Source organism: Amphibalanus amphitrite, unplaced genomic scaffold (genome assembly GCF_019059575.1).
Source record: "Amphibalanus amphitrite isolate SeventyFive unplaced genomic scaffold, NRLGWU_Aamphi_draft 000234F_arrow, whole genome shotgun sequence".
Taxonomy (NCBI): domain Eukaryota; kingdom Metazoa; phylum Arthropoda; class Thecostraca; order Balanomorpha; family Balanidae; genus Amphibalanus; species Amphibalanus amphitrite.
Genome location: NW_024881729.1, coordinates 519,963 through 541,568, shown reverse-complemented (window position 1 = coordinate 541,568; position 21,606 = coordinate 519,963). Strand labels below are relative to the sequence as shown.

The window sequence follows — 21,606 nt, the reverse complement described above, 5'->3', positions numbered from 1 at the left end:
ATAGGCACAGCTCAGAATACGGCCTAAAAGGCGAATTTAACAACTGGACCAGCATACGGCAACGCGGCATCGCGAACAGAACGGTTTCTGTCTTTTGACTGACGATACTGCTGTTCACATCTTATGCAACGCTCAGGTTAAATATGGAAATAACTTTACACCCATGAGAAACGGACAAAAAGTAACCTTAAACTATCGCAAAATGTAATGGGGTTTCGAAGGAAACTACGGGCAGCGTTTCATAAATTGTATCAAAAAAATGTCACTTACTTGGCTTCCATGACCTTTTTGCAGTCCTCAGCATATCTCTCCTTGAGACCGGGCATAGTTGCTGCGATGGATTCCTTCAACCTGTCAAAAGAAGACATGCCAAACATCAGCATACGATTATACACAAAAGCAAGAGGCCCCGGTCTCGATATTAGGTCGTATACCAGACGGAAGGGGATATCGCGACGCGTTGACCCTGCTACCAGTTGGCATTCACGCGATAGCTGCATACTGCAACGCGGAGCAGGCATTTCCGGTGGCACCAGCGGTATAACTGTGATTAACGACCCAAGACACCACACTGCCGAGAGGTTAACAGTCGCGCAGCACATGAACGAGGCATCGGCACGGGGCACCCGGCAGCGAACCATGGTTAGACAGTAAACACTATACACCGCCTTCCGGGTTCTATGCCGGAGTCAGCGGATATAGCGGGTCCGCTCGAAAATCTGCCATCGAGCCGTCCTTACTCAGACTGTCTAGACAATAAACCTTACCGAGCCTGGCTAATATTTTGAACCATGAGCCGTCCCTCGCTCTGTCTAGCCACATAGCCACCTATACCCTCTCCCGTCTGACCTGTTGAGCGGCCGCCGTATGACAGTCTTCTCCTCATCCAGTACCAGCTGTTTGGCCCGTTTGATGAGTGTCTGGGTACCACAGGGCAGGTGGGCCGCCAGATGTAGGTACACCGCCTGCCGGTCGTTTCTCCGCAGCTCCTGCTGACATCGTAGCTCGATACTGCAGCGGAAGGGGACGGGGAGAACGGGGGTTAATACACGCGGTGATTCCAGTCCCTGATCCCTGGATCGAACAGCATAAGATCGATACCTATGACTGGGCGGAAGGAGAAAGAGGAAACGGAGGTTTACTACACATGGCTATTCGAGTCCCTTGGTCGGACAGTATTGCGTCGATAATGAGGCCAATGGGAAAAAGGGGGAGGGAGGTGGGTTGATACACTTAGCGACCCCAGCGTCCAGCCCCTGGGTCGGTCAATACCAAGTCGATAATGAGGCAAATGCGAAGGGAGGGGAGCGGTGAGCTAATATACTGATTCCCTGGATCGAAACAGCTCGATACATCAACGGACGGGTACAGGAATGGCCAAGGCATTGAGACGTGCTTCCGGGTCCTGTGGCACCGCATCGGTTGCTGAGCTGATATACTGGCATATGAAAGTACTGCTACATCATCACTCAACAACTGCAATTCAACATCTAAAAAGACTCAGTTTCCGAACACCAAGTCTCACCAGTCAACCTAGCTATCCCTCCCACCCGACTCACTTGAGCAGCATCTTGTTGACCTCGGGCGTGAAGAACTTCATCTTTCCCTCTCCACTGCGACCGGCCAGCTCGGCGGCCGCCTTGATGGCGGTGACGAGCTGCGCCAGCTCCGGAGTCAGGTGCGGCAGGTCGTCCTCGGAGGGGCGGCGGCACCGCTCCGGCTCCGGCTCCGGCTCTCCCTCGGTTCCCTCCGGCTCGGCGCCCTCCTCCTCGTCCGAGCTGCTGCTGCTGTCGTCACCGCTGCTGTCGTCGCTGCTGCTGCTGTCGCCGCCGCTGTTACTGGACGAATTGTTGGCTGTGGGCAGAGGAGAAGTGGTCAATTGTAATAAGGCTGGTCTTCGGGATGTTCCCAGGTGGCCCAGCAATAAAGCCGGCCGGCAATGGGCTTAGGGCTGGCTAAAAAGTCGGTCACGAAAGCGGTGTGAAAAAGGAAAAGTAAGTAGTTATGACTGAAAACTGAGCATAATTTTCAAGACATCGACTGTTGACGTTATAAAACCAGCGCTGAGTAACATTAGCCCTGCATACACTCTTGGCTGATTCAACTCACTGTTGGACGATGACGAGACCTTCCTGGCGGCGGGCGGGGGCGGCGGTGACGACCGCTCGGCACCCCCTGTCGCCGGCGACGAGCCGGCCTGGCGCGCCGCCGCCGCCACAACGTGGGCGATCGTCTCGTCCATCGAGTCGCGCGAGCCGTCATGACCGTTGGTCTGGGCGGTGCCATTCGTGGGGGCCTCCGCGGCTGGAAGGAGAGAAGATACGCGTCAGTTTATAATTCAAGTATGGATATGGTCACTGGAAGACGTGGGATGCAGACAGAGAATGAGGGAAAAGACAGGGAAGGACACATTAATCCGTCGGGAAAATCACAGAACGGGTGATTCCCTGTCGACCTGACACCTCAATTACTGCAGCAGGCAGCTTTGGAACGGGTAGCGTCCACAGCAGGAGCACGGTGACCTCATAAATCAAGGCACCGACTTTCTGACGCTCGACTACCCGCACTGCGTTATTTCGGTCCATGCCTCGCAACCTCGCAATCCCAACAACGGAAATGACCCTTTCAGTGGTGTTCGCTCAAGCAACGGCCGTTCACCTCCGCTTAAGTTGACAAAAATAACACCAAGACGCCGCGCAGCAGACCGTACAGCCCGCCGTCTCCCCTAGCCCGACACCCACCAGCAGCTGTCCACGGCACTCCACTCCACACATTAATCATTACATCCCAAAAAGCCCACATCTGAATCCGCGCCCACCGCGCATCATGAGTTCCAGTCCAATATAAGCGTGCCCTGACTTTAACTGGATTAGCGAGGACATTTGATCGTTTATGGGGTCATATAAATGGTTTACTCGATCATACTCTAGTCTCATAATCAGTACTCTAGATCATACTCGATCATGCCGAATAAAATCCACAAATCCCAGCTTACCATTGACGGTCTCCGCCGCCGGTTCTGCCGCGGCCGCCGGTGGCTGAGCCGGGGGCGGCGTCTCGGCGGCCCGCTGCAGCTCTCTGTGCGCCTTCTTCTGCTCCAGCAGCTCCTTGACTGTCAGCGACGGCTTCTTCTTGAGCAGGCCGTCGATGGCGCGTCGTTTCTTCTTCTGTAGCAGGCTGGGGTCCTTCTTGGGCGGCCGGCCGAGCCTCTTTCGCGGCCGCTTCACACCGGGCTCCTGCTCCTCGCCAGTGGTGACGTCGTCGTCTGCGTCCGAGCTCAGCCGGCGCACCTGGCCGGGAGGGGGGGGGAGGGGTGTCAGCATCGGCCGCTACCAACCGCGCCATTCACAGGTGTACACGCACATGCTCACCATGCAGACGGGCAGCGGCGGAAAACACACCGCCGCAGCTACAGTGCACTACGCACTGCTGTTGATAGCTTTACAACACAAAACACCCATACGCCGCTTGTGCCCGGCAGAATTAATGAAATCACAGAGTACCTAGCTTAACCCGCGCCCCAGTGGCGGTCTCAGCCAACTTCGCCCTAGTGAGGGGGGGGCATATGTTACCACCCACCTCTAACTCAAAAACTAAGAGGGCTAGAAAGACGCGGTAAAAAGCAGTCGATAGCTCTCAATGTGTACGTTTGAAAGTATTTCAGTCATTTTTTATCTTAGAGCAATATTGGGGTCACCAGAGGTCATCAAAGGTCAAAATCTGCCAATGGTCATTATATTTTTCAGAAAATATGCCGTTTTCTCAGGATCAATGGTAGCTAGAAAAACGCATGGAAAAGCAATCGATAGCTTTTGAACTCTTCTTTTGATAAAGTCATTATCAAAATTGACCTCAGGTCAACGGTTTAGCCTCCAGAGGGCAAAAACTCCAAAAATAGCTGTTTTTACGAAAAGTGTTTTTCGACAATAACTTTCGATTACAAAAAGCCACGACATTTTTATTGCCAGAATCGTGTTCCTCTCGCCGAGACGCGTCGAATGAACTATAATTTGACCTTGAAAGGTCAACTTGAAAATTTGACCTCAGGTCAAGGTCATGACCTGGCCGGAAAAGGTCATGTTGCATATCAATCGATGCGTCTCAACAAGACAAACACAATGAGACCATCTCCAGCGTTCTATCTCTTTCCAATCGCGAGTTATTGGCAAAAATCTGTTTGTAGCCTCAAATGACCTCGGATGACCTTTCTAGAGGCTATCAGCAAAAATGACACCTTGGTCATCACGGGTGGTCCAAATCATTGTGATTCTGAAATATTTGGACTGTTCCTTTGCGTACACACGGATCTAGAGGCATTTTCATTTTTCTCCAATGACTTGTAATGGAAAAGTCACGCCACTGACCTGGCCTTAGGTCACAGATATAAAAAATCGGAGATATACAAATTGTAGGCGCTCATAACATCATGCAATCCACCAAGTTAGAGGTGGCAAAATGTGGACCCGAGGACCCGGTCCAAAGAACCAGTCTGGACCCATATGGGTCCAGACCGGTTCCTGGAAATTTTCTGACGGGTCCAACCGGGTCCTAACATTAACTATACATCTTGCACACTGCACATTATTGCAAAATATGAAGTGAATGAAGTGAATGTTTCTTTGCACACAGTAGCTCACGAGTATTCCCAGTGGGAAAAGGCTGTTTTACATGATGCAACTAATGATACCCACAAGTAGTTTGTATTAATTGACTTTTGGGGAACGGGTCCAACTGGTTCCGATTCCAACTAAGACCGGGTCCGACTGGTTCCAGAAATGTCCAGCCGGGTCTGGTTCGAGTCTGGTTCCCAAAATTTTCATCTTTTGCCACCTCTACACCAAGTTTAAAACCTTTCTGACAAACACTGCAAGCTGGACATGATTGCAAACTTTGTTTTAGGCTTGGTCAGTTAACTTGACCTGGTGACCTGACCTGACATGACCTGGGGTCAAAAATTTCACACATTGTCCAAAATTGATGTACTAAAAGCTACCCCAAGCGGCGCGGCGCTACGCGCCGCGGTTTTTTATTCACACGCCAAAAACGCGACAGGGTGGTAACATATGCCCCCCCCCCCCACTGGGGCGAAGGCCGCCCCACACTGGACCTCGCATGCGGGTTGCGAGTTTTTGGTTTTTCGGGTTTCTTTCAAATCAAATAATACAATCTAAGCTGAGTGACCCACAATACCATCTAACAAGCGAGTCTGCATGTTTTTAGCATGCGAGCCAACTTGCATCGCATTCCAAAAGTTGATTTTGAGTCAGCTTTAGATTTTCCCCGCTGCGAGGTCTGCGAGTTCTGCGAGGTTTGCGGGGTTTTCGTTGAAGTCGAATTTTGGTTGGTTGCACTGGTATTGCGAAATTTTTCTGAAGGTGTACCGGCTTCATTGCATTCATGAAGTTACCATAAGGGAACGGTCTAATCACTCTATGAATTAGTATTATGCCCTCAAACTCAAAACCCGCAAACTCGCAACCCGCATGCGAGGTCCAGTGTGGGGCGGCCTTAAATCAAATCCACAAATATTAGCCAATCGAAAGTCCAGACACCACTAAATTTATTACCTGATGTTCCTGTAAAAGAACAATCAAAACACCAACAGACTGTCCCAGTGTCCAATGTCCGCTGTGTTGACCCTATACCACCTCAGGCTCCCGGAGGTGGTCCCCTTCCCGGCTCCACTGACCCGTTTCCGTCTGGCGGGCGGCGGCCGGCCCGGGTCGGCGCCATCAATCAGCTCCAGCCGCAGGGCACCGCGGTTGATGTAGAACCCGCCGAACTCAGGACGCTGGTTGGACGGCAGGTCCTCCTCGTGCTGTCGAAGGAGATATTACGCAGGTCAGGTCACTAGGCCAGGTCACCCAGGTTAGGTCACTCGGGTCAAAGCACTTCTTAGCTGTTGGCACAATAGGTTGGGTTTAATTTGACGTTATGTAAGTTTTCATACCTATGCACTTGCACTTATGTTAGGCTATAGGCATTATAGCAGCAGAATTGCCAACTGCCCCTACAATTAGACCCATTGGCACTCTCAACCATTCGACACATAAAAATTCCGCTATGACCAATGTCAAATAAATACATCCACAGTTACAACAGCTAACTCAGTAAAATACCGAGTAGTCCACTGACCAACAGAGACTGTGTATTGGACACTAACCACGTCCGAGTTGTCGATGAAGGGGTCGTTCTCGTCGTACCCCTGGCCCAGCTCCGACACATCACGGTGCTTCTTACGCTGCATACCGTCACCGGTGCCCTGAGAAAACAGCGATAGGAGAGGGGTCAGGTTTTGTTGAAGGAACCTGTGAAACAGCAGTGGGACGAGGGTAAGACGTCGTACTAATTTTAGGGTTTATCATTTAAAACGGAGAATATGGCATGGGGACAGCAGTTGTTTACAGGCACACCAGTGTATCAAAGCTGAGCTGTCAGGAGCACTATCAATCCAGTCGCTACGTCTGACCAGCTCCGCCTACCAGCGCGGGTAAACAGTAGTCTGGTTTTCCGTCGAGAGGTAGACACAACACAGGCCACTCAGTATCAGCTGACTGGCACCGTTCAACGATTAAAGCTACCTGGTCCGAGGTGAGGGTCGTCTACCCAAACATTTGTCCGTGCGAGTTATTTCATCGCGACATTGATCGCATGATTACGAAGGAAAAACATCCAAAACGTAATTAATATCATAGAATAGATCTGGATATTGCTGGAATAAAAGTTCCCTGATGCAGTGCGGACCCTACCTTCAAAAATAATCTTTAATATTTTGCTTCATCCGTGCTACTACTCAAAATCCAATCACATTTTTAAAGTTATCAAAAGTTGGCATGCGCTCTCCAGGAAACCGAACCAGTTGCATCACACTGTACCATCTGTTCCATGATCTATTACGGACATACATCGCCCCAAACTGTAGGGGCTCAGACCCGGCCGTCTCCGCCGGCAGAGACTCACGTATTTCTCCTCGAAGCGTCGCGCAATCTCCTTGACATTGTCATCGCTGTCCCCGAACGGATCGTCGGGCGGGTGCACGCCGTTCGCCTTGACCTTGTGACGCACATGCTTCTCCTGTCGCGCGAGAACGGGGGTAGGTACCGGTGATATTTAGAACAGGCAGCGGTCGCCCGGAGATGACTTCAGCACGAGGGAAGTCGTCCACCCGACATCCAGATCATAACTGATACACTGGAGGTGAATTGTGCACCGAACAGACAATCGTTGGCAGGCACTGTTGGGCGTTAAAACATGACACTGAAGATAAAAACACCAACAAACTGATACCGATAGGGGGTGGAAAATAACGAGAGCATTTCATTGAACTAAGAAGGCTTACCAAGGCAGTGAGAATAAACAAAAAAAAACTATTCGGAGACCGTGTGGGAATTCCGATCAGTGAACAATGAACAAGGCATTATTAGCGAAATCCTACTAATTACATCGGCATTTAATCACCGACATTGGTTCATAAACCAACTCCCAAGAGATAGTAATGAATGACCCTGTAGAAAAAAAGTCACTTATGGTAGCAATTGAGACGGGCGGGCGCCCCACAGTCCACACTGCACACCGACGAACGAGGTCATATTACAATAATTAATGTAGATTGCAGGAATGAGGAACTAGACAATTGAATTAATGTTGTTATTTATGTGATAAACGGTGCACATGAAGTGTGTTGGCGGAGGTACAGCGAATAGGGAACAAGTTTGTGATCGTAGAATCCGTTCGAGAAATCTTTCAATTGGCTGAGAAGTGGTTAGATTGGCATGGAAATAAAATGCTGTTTTTAACATGAAATCCATTATCCAATTTTTACACCCACAAAAAGTCCACGCCGGTTTTCAGTCAGCACCCCCCCCCCCCCCCCCCCCGCAGAATATCATCCGAAACCCCAGAAAGATGAGCGACGTTTGGATTCGTTCAGTAAGCACAAGTCATCTGTACTGAGCTACGACAGACACGTGTCGTTACGATGCACACTGGCACACCTGTCACCACCCTCCCTTCCTTCCCTGCCCTGCCCTCCGCCCGTCCCCCTCTAGCGCACACCTCCGGGCGCCGGCCGCCAGCCCGCTACGGCCGCCGATCAGCTGACCGGCCTTCCCCTCCCACCCCTCCCCGCCGCCGCCGCCGCCAGACCCATGACGTCACCCGCCAGTTCCCACTGAGCGGCGTACCCCCCCCCCCCCTCCGGCCGGCCGACGGCTCCGGTCACGGAGGGGGGTACCTTTGTCCCTCTACGCCCGCCCGCCATCCGACCGCGCGCGGCGCGCCGCACACGATCGTACCGGCGGCGGCTCCCACGACCGCCGGCGGGCGTGCCACGCTCCGCCCCCGCCGCCGAGGCCCCGCCCCCGCCGCGTGGCAGCTCTCCCATGACCGGGTCGGTACGATCGATAATGGCCCTGCACCCGGCGACCCGGTCCGAGCGAGCGGCACCCTCCGCTGACCCAGCCCGTCCGCCGTCCGTCACTCGCCGCCACCACCGATCACACCCGGCGGCACCGCCCCGGCCGGTCACGTGACCTGCACACGGCGACACCCGCCAGCGCGCCGGCGGCCGAGCGCGCCAGGTTTTACCGCCACCCGGTCACTTCTCTCCCGCCGAGCGACGTCCGGTGGCGGCCCGCCGGCTCTGAGCTCGGTCCCACTCGGTTCAACAGCACCACACCGTTCCTGGGAGCTGCACACCGCGCGGCCACAGAGAAAGTCGGCTTGATCGTCTGTCTGACCATCCCAGACCGGTGACGGTGACGGTCAGACGGCAGTACCGGTCGGCCCCCAGGCGGGAACAGAGGGACAGGCGACGGTGTCCGGCGGGCCACCGCGGCTGCGGGATCGATCACAGATGGGAGCTGGGTCTGATTGGAAATACTGACAGCCAGAAAAGCACCGAGTGGGTGGGTTCAGGACAGGTCAGGTCAACTCAGTAATGTTAATTAAGTGTTTGTCCTAGACGACCAAACATAAAGGCTCATAGTATGGCTAAAATTAAACAAGTCCTGAATTCATTAATTATATATGAAAAGCATGAACAATGAATTTCTTCTAGTAGGGTAAGCATTAAAAATGAGGCATTGTGATTGACATAAGGTTCAGTGCTTTCCAAATTGCAGAGATTCTATAGGTAGTATTTAAGCAGCCAGTGGCAGCACCAGGTGAAGCCTCACAATATGAGGTGCATGGTTTAATAAAATATAGATACTGCTGCAATAGAAAGGCAGGTTAGCATTGCAATTTAAATTGTCAACATGACAAAACAGAGCCCATCCATTACAACCCAATTTGGCCCACATTCCACAGTATGCCCACTGCTCTCCCACTCCACAACCAAGTGAAAAACATGGCTGCTCTGGCTGCCATGGAGCAGGGACACAGGATCACCATAGATATACCAGAAACCATGTAGCAATAGAGGAAAAATAAACCCAACACCAAGCAACATTGCACTGTGGCACCATAGCACACATCATTGGACGCAGAAAACTTTTCGCGCCACACTGACCTTTTCTTTGGATACTAGATCCAAGTAGCTAAACTCCGAGTAAGTTTCCTTGGTGGTTTCCTGAAGGGTAAGCTCAAACCGTAAACTTCTGGCAGGTTTCTTGCTCTTCTGTTCACTACCAGCTGACTTTGGAGCACTGAGAAGTACCGCAGTTTTTGGCTCTGCCATGTTCTTTCATCACTGCCGGACACATCTATCCTTCGACTTACGGCAGCAACGAAGTTTTTCGGCGTAGAGGCTCTAAATCTCACACAATCGTCCACAACACCAGCACTCTCCCCATACACGACTCACATTCTCGCCATGTTTACAAATCACCTGGTACCCCTATGCGCATGCGCGACGGTTACCATGGTTTCACTACGGTTAATATAAGTTTACAATAAAAGAGTAAAATTGAAGGACTATTTTTTCCATAAGCAGTCGATTAAAAGAAAAGCTTACGTGATAATTGATGCTAAATATTGCTAACGATCAATGTTCCTTTGCAAAACATCGAATGTCCCAAAAGTTTCATCAAGTAACAAAAAGATGGATAGTGCTGGTTTGGATATTAAATGGAGTCTAAAAGAGGAAAACAATTGTCAATACCTACTGGAAATTTAAAACCAATTTTGACCAACAACTAAATTTTTCCGAATAAAAATGCATAATATTAGGAAAATAGCACATTTGTAGAACAAAATGCAGTTCGACTCTAAATTTAGCACTACCAAACATACAGCTCTTAACCTTCCTTTTCCGGTCGTGAGAGGTGAGTGGATGTGGTTAGGGTCTTCGTCCTATTGCTGATTTCTCAAATCGCTTGGAAATGTGCTTGTTCGTCAGTGGGCGGCTCTGATTGGCCATGTACGTGTGTTCCACTTAATTCCTGTAGTAGTTTCATTTAGAATTGCCCATGCTAAAAGAGCAGCGCGTCGTGTTTGTCTGTAAGTGCACGTTTTGATGTAGTTTCCATGTAACGATAAAGAAACTAGCGCTAGGGAGCCCTGCGCATGTGGAAGTGCAAGGAGGTACCTACTTTCGACTGACTTGTGTATGGCATTCCACTGACTGGTCGGGATCAGTGTGTTATTTTGGAGCTGAAATATCGCACTGGGGCCCTCTTACAGCCTTTGCCGGCGCTGCGCGCGCTGCTATCACATGTCAAATTTGTCTTCCATGGAGACATCAACAAAGTTGTTTATCCAACACTACCACACTGACCCCATACATTTACAAAATGTGATAGCAGTGTGGTACCAGTGTCCAGTGAAACACTGCCCTGTTGTTGAGACGTGGAAGTGGCATGCTACATTAGTTGAGTTTATGAATTAAGGGATAGGGCTATGTATGGATGAATGTGTTAATGCATGCATCAACATCACAAGCCTTCCACTTACAGCTTGGTGATACCTACTGGCTCATGCTGCTTCTTGGCTGCTTGAGTCATGAGTGCTTGCCATAAATAATGCTCTGTCATAATAAATAAATAATCAAACCTCTGCCTGCCATAATACCATACCTCTGCCATAAATAATAAGGTATATGTCAAGTTTAGGTCCTAACTACAGTTGTGACGCTGTTGATACAAATATGTAACAGCAAACATTTTAGGTTTTAGGTTAGGTTGTAGGTAGGTAGGTTTTAGGTTGGTAGGTACTTATAGGTAAGTAGGTAAGGTTAGGTCAGGTTTGAATGATTTTCTTTTATTTGCGAGACATACAAGTATCATTTTTGGATTCAGGATGTCAAATAATTTAGAAAATATGAAAAATATATCAATGAAATCTGCTTAGGACTTTATCTTGACATTTACCAAGTAATAATAGATAAAAGTGTATTTGGGCTGGGTCTGGCAGGTCATACTGATAATTTCACATTGAACAATGGACTAATGATAATTTCCCAAAACAACAGACTGGCTGGCTAGCTGTGCTTGCTTTGCCTATATCCTGGATAATATACTACCAAAACTTATTATTCCATGTAATTTTGCATTGAAAAAGGCTCCTCAATGGGGGTCAAAATATTTGCCATCATTTAAATAAAAAATACATTTACTCTTGAGACTCTGAAAAGTATACCATTAACTTATCAACCTGAGTAAAAGGTAAAATGACTTTAAAGTCCCACTTAATATACTACCAGTTATCAGAATATGCTAAGTTTCTATATAGGTTGATGCCTATATTTTTGGGATGAACTATTGACTTAACAGTAGCCTCTGTGTTAGTGTCTAGTAACCTACTTTTCTGATGATCTGCGTAATTTTGATTGTTCTAGTTTGATGTACACCTAAGGCTGAAGATACAGTGACTGGCTGTTGCTCCACCAGTGCTGCCGTGCAAAGGAAAAAAAGGGTGAGGTGATTTTAATACATTTTTTTATATTTATATCAAATGAAAGCTCTTTTCGAGGCGAATTCAATGGTGTAGTTCATAAGCATTATTGAATAAAAATTCATGCCGAAAATCTAAATTTGAAAGTTGGCATTAAGCCGTGAGTTGGAATGCCACACAAAATTGGGTTTTGGTCGTGTGGAAAAAAGCCGTGAAATCTCACCCTTTTTTTCCATGATCTTGAGTGCTGGCGATGCAATGGAAAAAAAGGGTGAGATAAAGCGTGCTCCGGGACTGAGAGTGCCTGTGGTGAAGAGTATTTGGCGAGTTTTAATTGACTGACAGTTTTTAAGGGCATATTTGGATATTCAGACAATGAAATAGCACTACAGTTTGTGAGCACGATTGCACAAGCATTTTTCATAATGTTAGGTCGCAAAAGCTTACTGACAATTAGCCCGCCAATTTAAAAACCCACCAAATCCTCCTTACACATCGCCGTACTACGCGTAGTAAACAGCACGCGCGGGCGGCTGGCAGACGTCTGGCGCGCTAATCAAACGTAAAGCGAAGCAATTCTCCCCGAGTTGGTGCCTTTATCCCTGCCTTTTTACAAATATGGGTAAAAAACGCAAATCAATCTCATCCGCTGAGTGTGATAAAAAACGCAAGAAGATTTCGGAAGCGCCGACTGGCTCCGATTTCATCCGAAGGAGAGGAGTCGTACACGTTCGAGTGATTTGGGAAGATAAGACCGCTGGTGAGTCACATTACTCGCCATTGAATGCACTGAAGTGTGAGGAAGAAATCGCTGTTGGGTCGCGGGTGCGAATGAGGCACGGAGGCCGGGAGTGGTTTGGAGCGGTGGCCAAGAGCTCCAAGACTCGCCAGAGCCTTGTGGAAGGTAAGGGACATTGACCCGATATGAAAGGCATGCCAACTCCTCAAATTTTAGCTGATATGGGTTACAGGAGTAGCCAATTCAATTGTGTAGAGCACCATGGAATGTATAAAAATAATGCAGAGCTGCAGCGCCTTTGAGAAGGTTACGTGTGAAAAAATGATATGTCGCTTATGCTATGCTAATGACAAAATGGCAATGCGTAGTGGTTCAGGAGACTGACAAAAAAAAAAATGTGTTCGGTGCAGAAATTCCGGATGATGATATGCCGCTGGCGATTGTACGTGAACGGCAAAGGTCATCTAATCCCGTGTCTGACAACCTCACCGATCTTGCCGGAAGCAGTTCGAGTTCCTGTCCCGTCCTTGATTCAGCAGCCCTGAGTCAGGTGAGAGAGCTAATTGTTCGTGACATTATCAACCTGTAACTTGTAAGCTGCATGAAGGCTCGCAGCAAAAGCGGTTAAAGATACTGATGTAAAATGGCATTGGAGATTTATCCATTAAAGCTTAATAAAGCGATAAATCGCATCAAATTTTGATTCTTATGCTGTTCATTACATCAACACAATCTACGAGTAATATTCCATTAAGTGTTTGGGCATATTTTTGGCAACTCAAGACACTACGGTAGAAAAATAATAGCAAATTAAGACCCGCTCCTTCAGTTGGTTATGGGAGTGTCGGATTTTTCGTTTCCTTCATAATGCTTGCAGATATTTCGTACAATCAATGATTTGACTTGTCATGGATATCGATTAAAAAATACTTTTTTTGTACAGGTGCTCTCCCCGGCGGGCAGCTGCGACCCGGCCGCGGAGCAGGGCGTGACCCCGTCCGGTGGCCAGGGGACCTCTGCCGCCGAGCAGGGGACCTCTGCTGGAGAGCGGGCCGTGGAGCAGGGCGTGACCCCGTCCGGTGGCCAGGGGACCTCTGCCGCGGAGCAGGGGACCTCTGCTGGAGAGCGGGCCGCGGAGCAGGGCGTGACCCCGTCCAGTGGCCAGGGGACCTCTGCCGCGGAGCACGGGACCTCTGCTGGAGAGCGGGCCGTGGAGCAGGGCGTGACCCCGTCCGGTGGCCAGGGGACCTCTGCCGCGGAGCAGGGGACCTCTGCTGGAGAGCGGGCCGCGGAGCAGGGCGTGACCCCGTCCGGTGGCCAGGGGACCTCTGCTGGAGAGCGGGCCGCGGAGCAGGGCGTGACCCCGTCCGGTGGCCAGGGGACCTCTGCCGCGGAGCACGGGACCTTTGCTGGGGAGCGGGCCGCGGAGCAGGGCGTGACCCCGTCCGGTGGCCAGGGGACCTCTGCCGCCGAGCAGGGGACCTCTGCTGGAGAGCGGGCCGCAGAGCAGGGCGTGACCCCGTCCGGTGGCCAGGGGACCTCTGCCGCGGAGCACGGGACCTTTGCTGGAGAGCGGGCCGCGGAGCAGGGCGTGACCCCGTCCGGTGGCCAGGGGACCTCTGCCGCGGAGCAGGGGACCTCTGCTGGAGAGCGGGCCGCGGAGCAGGGCGTGACCCCGTCCGGTGGCCAGGGGACCTCTGCCGCGGAGCAGGGGACCTTTGCTGGAGAGCGGGCCGCGGAGCAGGGCGTGACCCCGTCCGGTGGCCAGGGGACCTCTGCCGCGGAGCAGTGGACCCCGACCGCGGAGCAGGGGACTTTTGCAGTGGAGCAGGGCGAGACTCCAGCCGCGGAGCAGGGTACCTCAGCCGCGGAGCAGGGCGGGACCCCAGCCGCAGAGCAGGGGACCTTCGTCGGGGAGCAAGACCCCTGGGCTGTGTCGACAGAGGTCGCGACTCATGACGTGATTGGTCTGACTGACATAAATGACCTAGTTGATCCGGGACCTTTTGATTTCCTGCGACTCCTGGATACGTCCGGCAGTGACATGTCGTCATTCAACGATGTACCCCTCGCTGACCTATCGATTGCTTCCTCTGGTCCCTCTGGTACCGGCGCAGCAGGTGATAGTGACATGGCCCCTATGGCCCCGCCCCACCCACGTAGCGCCGCTCATGCGTCTAGCTGGGGAGGCTTTCCGACAGCACACACCGCAAATGTCGATCCAGACGACCCGAACCCACGGTCCATGGACTGCGGTGGAGATGGACTTGACGCTGCCTCGATTAGCACCCACGGGGCTTCTTCCTCAGTAGATGGGGCATCCGATGCTCCTCGTCCGACAACGGTGGGCAGTCACACGGGCGCAAAAAAACGAGCTCGTACTCAGGAACACCAAATTCTGGGCTTTAAACAGAAGCATGCAGTCCGTCCCATGCCTCCTGCCTGCAGCAATCGCACGTGCTCATTCGGTTGTGCCACTCACTTCAGTGAAGAACAACGCCAGGCCATCAACGAGGCCGTCAATTCACTTTCAAGGGAGGCTAGGATGCAGTGGTACGCCACTCACGTGCGAGACATTACTCCCATTGTCACTGACAGCCCACCACTCACCAACACCGCATCTGCCAAGCGGCGCATCATCGCCTACCGTCTCCCTGTAGCTGGAGAACAGGTCGATCGAAGGGTGTGCAAGGAGTTCTGTCTCACAACCCTCGGCTTCGCAGCGAACAATGACGGTCCGATCATATCTGCCGTGGGACGACTCATCCCAAAGCAGGACAGGCGGGGGCGCGCGGCAAACCCGGTGGCAGCCAGACTCGAGGACGAGCTGCAGCGGCACATTGAGCGGTACCGTCCGATGGCACCGCACTACCGCTACCTGCACGCCCCCAGACGCCGATATCTCGCACCGGACCTCAACGCAGCTGTGATGTACCAGCAGCTTGTGGAGGAAAAGGGCAAGATCTGCTCTTACGAGCGGTTTCGCAAAGCGCTGCGAAGTGCCAACGTGTCGTTCGCTCGCTTAGGCCAAGAAGAGTGCGAGATATGTACTGCATTTGACCACCACGTGAAAACTTGCTTTGAACATGAGTCGTGCAGCACGTGCCAGGAACACGCCGCCCACCACGATCGCGCCGAACAGGCTAGGGCAGAGTACGCCCGAGACCGCGAAACCACAGCGTCAGCAGAGTCGCACCTGATTGTTTCCGTGGACATGATGAGGGTCGCTCTCCTTCCCATCCTCCCTCACAAAGTGTGCGTATTCACCCCGCGACTTGTAACTTACAACGAGACTTTCGCGCCGTTGGGAGGAAAGGGGGCTGTGTCCGTCTTGTGGCACGAGGGCGTGTCTGGCCGAGATGCACCAGACGTCGCTTCAACATTCATAAAGTTCGTGGAGCTGAACCACAACACGAAACAGTTCACCTTCTGGGCAGATAACTGCTCTGCCCAAAACAAAAACTGGACCTTGCTCTCGGCTCTTCAAAATTGTGTCAACAGGAGCGATCTTGCAGTCAAAACCATCACAGTCAAGTTTTTAGAGAAGGGACATACTAGTATGTCTGCTGATGCGGTGCACCAGGTGGTGAGCAAAAAACTTTCAAAATCTAGTGTGCGTGTGCAAGACTTTCGGGACTACGTTGTGGCATGTGAGATGGCGGGCTCAGTGCATGTGATGGCGCCGGGAGATTTTTTCGATGTCAGCAGTGGGGTGAGCGCTACGAAGCTGAAGCGTCTCGCTGATGAGGAGAAGCGACCGCTCCTGCGGGAAATAAAGGTCGTTCAGGTGCGGCGGGACGACGACCGACTGTACGTGAAGGTTGTCCATGGGCACCCAAAGTGGTCGGCTTACGACCTTTTCAAAACAACTTTTATTCCATGTGAGCAGCCAGAGAGGCGAACGACTCCCAGGGGGGTTAACAAGGAAAAGTTGGCCAAAATCATCAACAACCTAACACCTCTTATGGATGGTCATAAGACCGCCTTCTGGCTATCCCTCAACGGGACAAACGTCCGTGACCTGATGGGATAGGCTGCTGCCTAGCCGTCAATAACACGAAAGATGGCTGAGCTGACCAGTGAAATGTTTGAAGTGGTGTTCAGTTTGTAGTCGTATCGACTGTTTTGATGTTTTATAGCCGTCAATACTACGGAAAATGGCTGAAATGTTTGAATGTTTGTATTCGTGTCGACTGTTTGTATCGACTGTTTTCATGTTTGTAGCCGTCAATACTACGGAAAATGGCTGAAATGTTTGAATGTTTGTAGGTATTCGTGTCGACTGTTTGTATCGACTGTTTTGATGTTTTATAGCCGTCAATACTACGGAAAATGGCTGAAATGTTTGAATGTTTGTATTCGTGTCGACTGTTTGATGTTTTAGCAGGATTCCGTAATACAGGAATGACGAACTATTTTGTTTAATTCTGTATAAGGTTTAATGTGGTTAATGTTTAAGACATGTAATAGGTAGGTAATTACGGACTATCAGCTATGATAAAATGGCATTTTCCCAAACCTAGGATGCAATATGCAGCCATCTAGGCATGCAGACTAATTGCGTATTATTCGTCGGACGAATATGATGTCTACCACGTCCGCGTCCTACCAGTATCAACTTAATGAGACCAACCGCCCGCCCTTAAGCTAGGTCAAACACTAGTTAAACCCAGACATTCATTCATTCATTCATTCATTTACGCGTCTACCCTTTTCTTCCACACCGCCAAATGTTTAATAGTTCGTGGCAAAAAGCCGTGAAATCGCTTGATCACCTGACGGCTTTTTTCCACACCGCTTGTTGGAAATTTCGCAAGCCAGTTACAAAGGAAAAAAAAGATAGGCATTTTAAGCTTATCTAAGAAAACATTACACGATTATATTAGTATCAGAAGAAACATTGAAACATGACGTTTTGTTTGGTACCAAAATCGTCATTCTGACGTGTGGCACTTTAAAGTTATAACTCATTTTTGGTCGCGACAACCTTTTGGTCCCTCCTGTGAAATCAATTTTTGGCCAGACAGGATCTCACCCTTTTTTTCCTTTGCACGGCAGTGTGACATTAGCGTTCATTATGTTGGTGTAGCATAAATTTTTATTATAAATGGTCACATTTTCTATTGGCAATTACTTAAAGGGACCCTCCCACCTTCAAAAAAGTTAATGAATTGGCATGAAAGTGATGTCGCTCGGTTCAGAAAGAGCAAAAACGCATATCTACCAAATTTCATCGAAAAATATTCACCGGTTTTCAAGATATTAGACTTATACTTTTGTTTACTTTTTGGGATCTCCGCTGTTCCTAGCGACTTTATTTGAAAGTGCGGCATTTGTTGCGCGCAAAGCAGCATATACCACCGCGTGCTACAAAACGTTTTAGTCAAACATTTAACGGACGTTCGAAAGCCTGATGACGTCATCAGATTCCCGTAATGGTTAAGAGATAGGGACCACGCTGGTCCCACCCTGCAAGTAAAGGGAAGAAATTTCTTGAACACCATAAAGCTGCGGGGGTTGCGACCAGGATAAATGGTGGTTTCTGAGCCTGGCCGCAAACTTGGCTATCTCAACTCAAAACTAATGTTAAGGTGGGAGGGTCCCTTTAATGGGCAGGGTAGGATGATTTTTGATGTCAAACAAATATTGAACTTTGTAATGAGGTCGCGGGTTGGTTGACCACAGGCGCAGCTGGATGGCTATGTATGATACCTACTGTCCCACTGTTGAATGGGATGACTGTGATGTCAAATTTTTATCTTTGGGTGAGATGTTGGGCTCTAATTTTTTCAGGTAAAATTTATTTTCTTAAGCTCAGACATTATCTTATCAAACCTAACCTTCCCTTATCTTAAGTCTCTACCAAACCTGCTCTTCACCTGTCTTACATATATTCATTCAAACCTTACCTATTACTTAATTTGTTGGGTGAAAAGGACTTGGGGGTCGGGTTGGATTTCATTTGGTTATGTTTCAGCTACCTTGGCATCTCGCCAGTTTTCATTTGGCATCATAAACCATCATTCTGCCGCGATAAGGGCATTCAGCGGTGATCTCATTGAGCTTAAAATAAGGGACATACGTTTGTTCCTCTCCAACGTGATATATGGACATTGACTACCAGAAACAAAAATATTGAAACTTCTGATGTTGCCTGTAACTTCTATCTGTTGCATGGTGATGACATTTAAATTAGCCATATCTAATCATTTTACTAAAACTAATTGTGCAATTCACAGAACTCTCAGGATTTGCACTTGTTTTGTAATGCATAACAACATGTTCAATATTGTCTTGTTACAGACCAAATAGGCCAAGATGGGAGCCTACAAGTACATGCAGGAGTTATGGCGCAAGAAGCAGAGTGATGTGATGCGTTACCTGCTGCGCGTGCGGATGTGGCAGTACCGCCAGCTGAACAAGATCCACCGCTGCGTCCGGCCCACCCGCCCTGAGAAGGCGCGGCGTCTCGGCTACCGGGCCAAGCAGGGTATGAGCACTGTGCTGTCAATGTTGGGTGTATTTGCATGTTGCTAACTCTGATACCTAGTAATATTATGGCCAATTGTTGAAGCTAGATTTTAGTAATGTGTAAGTTGGTGGAACTGGAGGATGCTGCCAGCTACTTCCATTATGCTATTGAGAATGTTTCTTCACACTCAAAGGATAATATGCATTCTTTCTCTGTGTAAGGACCGCATTTTATTCATAGTGTTGTCTTAAGGAGAGAAAGTACAGCAACTGACGGCTTACCAACCTGGCTCATGTTGCATATTGGGCCGGGGTGGAGCTTGGACCACATTTGTATTTTGCACCCTACTGCCTTCATGTAGCCATCAATTGTTAATTTGCCTAGTCTGTTGTCCATATTTATTCATCTTCAAAATGAAAGATGAAGTGCCAAGTTTGACGGTCGTTTTTCCGTTCCCAGGATACGCCATCTACCGCGTTCGCCTGCGCCGCGGAGGCCGCAAACGCCCGGTGCACAAGGGCGCCACCTACGGCAAGCCGGTGCGCCAGGGAGTGAATGAGCTGAAGCTCAACATGAACCACCAGTCGGTGGCCGAGGGTCGCGTCGGCAAGAAGTGCAACGCGCTGCGTGTGCTCAACTCTTACTGGGTTGGCCAGGACGCCACCTATAAGTACTTCGAGGTGATTCTCGTCGATCCCGCGCATAAGGTGAGCATAGGGTATGATTGGTGGTTGAAGGGGTGGAATGTTTGATTCGTGGATGGGAGAGCTGAGGGAGGGCGATCGCGATGATGCTGATAGGATTTTTATCGGGGTCCGCGGCAGTGGTGCCGATTTTTTGATGTCTTTATCGTTGGTACGATATTTCTTGTTCATGGGCGCGTTTCTTCCATATATAGGACGCATTTAGCGGTGCCGACCAAGTTCGATTAAAGGTAGTGTGCCACCTTTGAAAGATTTCCCATTTTATTTTTCCTAGGATAAGAAGCTTCTGTTTTTACCTAATATCGCAAAAAAAAAATCAAAAATGGGCCTGGAATAGTGCCTTTTTCGCCTAAAAGTTTTTCGGTTTTTAGATATGTATAACAACTGTAGTGGGCTCACCTGCAAACAGGCGTCGGGCAACAATCGCGAATGCGGCGCACTTGTGACAATAAGCAAAGGTCATTATAGTGTTACGACCATACGACGTACGGGAATGAGTTATCAGCTGTCTAATCGTAGACAACACAATGTCGAGCCTTAAACTGTAAGCCCGTATTGGTATTGTTTCTTTTATTTGGCTGTCAAACATTATTTATGGTTTGAAATATGATTTTATGTAAAATAATTGATATGAAAAAGCCGTCTTATAAGTTATGACCCCATTTCACAACACGCAAGTGGCAGAAATGACAATGATCAGCTGACGCATTTTTCTTGGCCGAAGTCAGAGCGCGCGGCCCGACGCACCACGCGTATTTGGAAATTCCGACCTCGACGAGCATCAGAAGCCACCTAACAGGCGTGTTCGAAACCGCAGGAGATGATGATGAACGGGTTTATCGAAACTTGATTGGATGAGCATATCGGTAATAGCGATTTCAGTGTGTGCATTTCTTGTTCATAGTGGTGTGAAATGTGGTTGGGGTACGACCGACAACCCGTCGGGGCGAATTTCGCACTGGGGTACTCAAAATTTGAAGAATTTAAGACGTTTCCATGAGTTTTGAAGGTATGGATAAGTTCTAAAAATCCGGTTCTCCTTATCTGGGCCATTATCTCCATACGGTCCAAGAAAGCTGGCACACTACCTTTAAATGTCGTTATTTTTGTTTTGGAACGGGACGTCATAGAACCTTATTTCTTTCTCAGTGTAAGGACCACATTTTATCTATAGTGTTGTCCTAAGGAGAGAAAGTACAGCAACTGACGGCTTACCAACCTGGTCCATGTTGCATATTGGGCCGGGGTGGAGCTTAGACCACATTCGTTTCCTGGACTCATCCTTAACGCTGTCATTGCCAACTTCCGAGAAGTTGTCTTTTCAGCAGATGGGAGATACGAATCGTTCCTGCTAAGGTTGACGTGATTGCGGTAGGATTTGGTCTCCTGGCTGTTCCTCTCCTGAGCTTTTTTCAATGATCCAAACCTACTTCTTGTTGAGAAGCCAGAATGTTCGATGTTTGCATCACTACTATTTCACGTCCTTCGCCGAGTCGCCATAACGCATGACCATATATATCCCCGCCCGCCGCTCTCTCCCACCTCGACCCGACTACTGACGCCCGTCTCTCCTCTACAGGCCATCCGCCACGACGCTAAGATCAACTGGATCTGTAACGCCGTGCACAAGCACCGCGAACTGCGCGGCAAGACCTCGGCCGGCCGTAAGCACCGCGGCATCGGCCACGGACGCAAGTTCAACAACACCAAGGGTGGCTCGCGACGGGCCAACTGGCTGCGACGGAACACGCTCTCGCTGCGCCGCAAACGTTAAATTGCCCTATTGCCGTCCGCCTAATGTTGCCACTGTCGCGGCCGCGGGTCTTCGTGACAAAAATACACGCTGCTCAGAGCCGGGA

At 49.7% G+C, this 21,606-nt stretch overlaps 3 protein-coding genes across 13 annotated transcripts in view; 1 reads left to right on the top strand and 2 right to left on the bottom strand.

The window, feature by feature from the left end:
* The window catches only part of LOC122385867 (nascent polypeptide-associated complex subunit alpha, muscle-specific form-like), a 21,081-nt gene extending 11,251 nt beyond the window's left edge, over window positions 1–9,830 (bottom strand). Inside the window, exons 1-9 of one of the 2 annotated variants that reach the window (XM_043374452.1) lie at window positions 9,512–9,830; window positions 6,961–7,074; window positions 6,164–6,262; window positions 5,690–5,818; window positions 2,996–3,290; window positions 2,110–2,304; window positions 1,560–1,854; window positions 850–1,011; window positions 271–351 (exon numbers count right to left, since the gene is read on the bottom strand). In XM_043374452.1, coding sequence (XP_043230387.1) covers window positions 271–351; window positions 850–1,011; window positions 1,560–1,854; window positions 2,110–2,304; window positions 2,996–3,290; window positions 5,690–5,818; window positions 6,164–6,262; window positions 6,961–7,074; window positions 9,512–9,679 — 1,538 coding nt within the window. In that variant the 5' untranslated portion in view covers window positions 9,680–9,830. The remainder of the gene's footprint in view (window positions 1–270; window positions 352–849; window positions 1,012–1,559; window positions 1,855–2,109; window positions 2,305–2,995; window positions 3,291–5,689; window positions 5,819–6,163; window positions 6,263–6,960; window positions 7,075–9,511) is intronic. The other variant, XM_043374451.1, reaches the window with a different exon arrangement.
* LOC122385868 (60S ribosomal protein L15-like) lies at window positions 8,616–21,606 on the top strand. 10 transcript variants are annotated; one of them, XM_043374457.1, is made up of 5 exons: window positions 9,891–10,265; window positions 11,777–11,853; window positions 18,875–19,061; window positions 19,503–19,750; window positions 21,327–21,606. In XM_043374457.1, exons 3-5 carry the CDS (start codon window positions 18,890–18,892, stop codon window positions 21,519–21,521), a joined length of 615 nt encoding a protein of 204 aa, XP_043230392.1. In that variant the 5' UTR covers window positions 9,891–10,265; window positions 11,777–11,853; window positions 18,875–18,889; the 3' UTR covers window positions 21,522–21,606. The 10 variants fall into 10 exon arrangements, with proteins under 10 accessions (XP_043230397.1, XP_043230392.1, XP_043230388.1 ...); XM_043374454.1 differs by having other exon boundaries at window positions 10,264–10,278; XM_043374459.1 differs by lacking the exon at window positions 9,891–10,265 and adding an exon at window positions 10,266–10,360.
* Window positions 13,491–15,148, bottom strand: LOC122385901 (hornerin-like). Its single transcript, XM_043374528.1, has 2 exons — window positions 15,138–15,148; window positions 13,491–14,346 (listed from the first exon to the last, which is right to left on the bottom strand). The coding sequence occupies exons 1-2, from the start codon at window positions 15,146–15,148 to the stop codon at window positions 13,491–13,493; spliced, it is 867 nt and encodes a 288-aa protein (XP_043230463.1).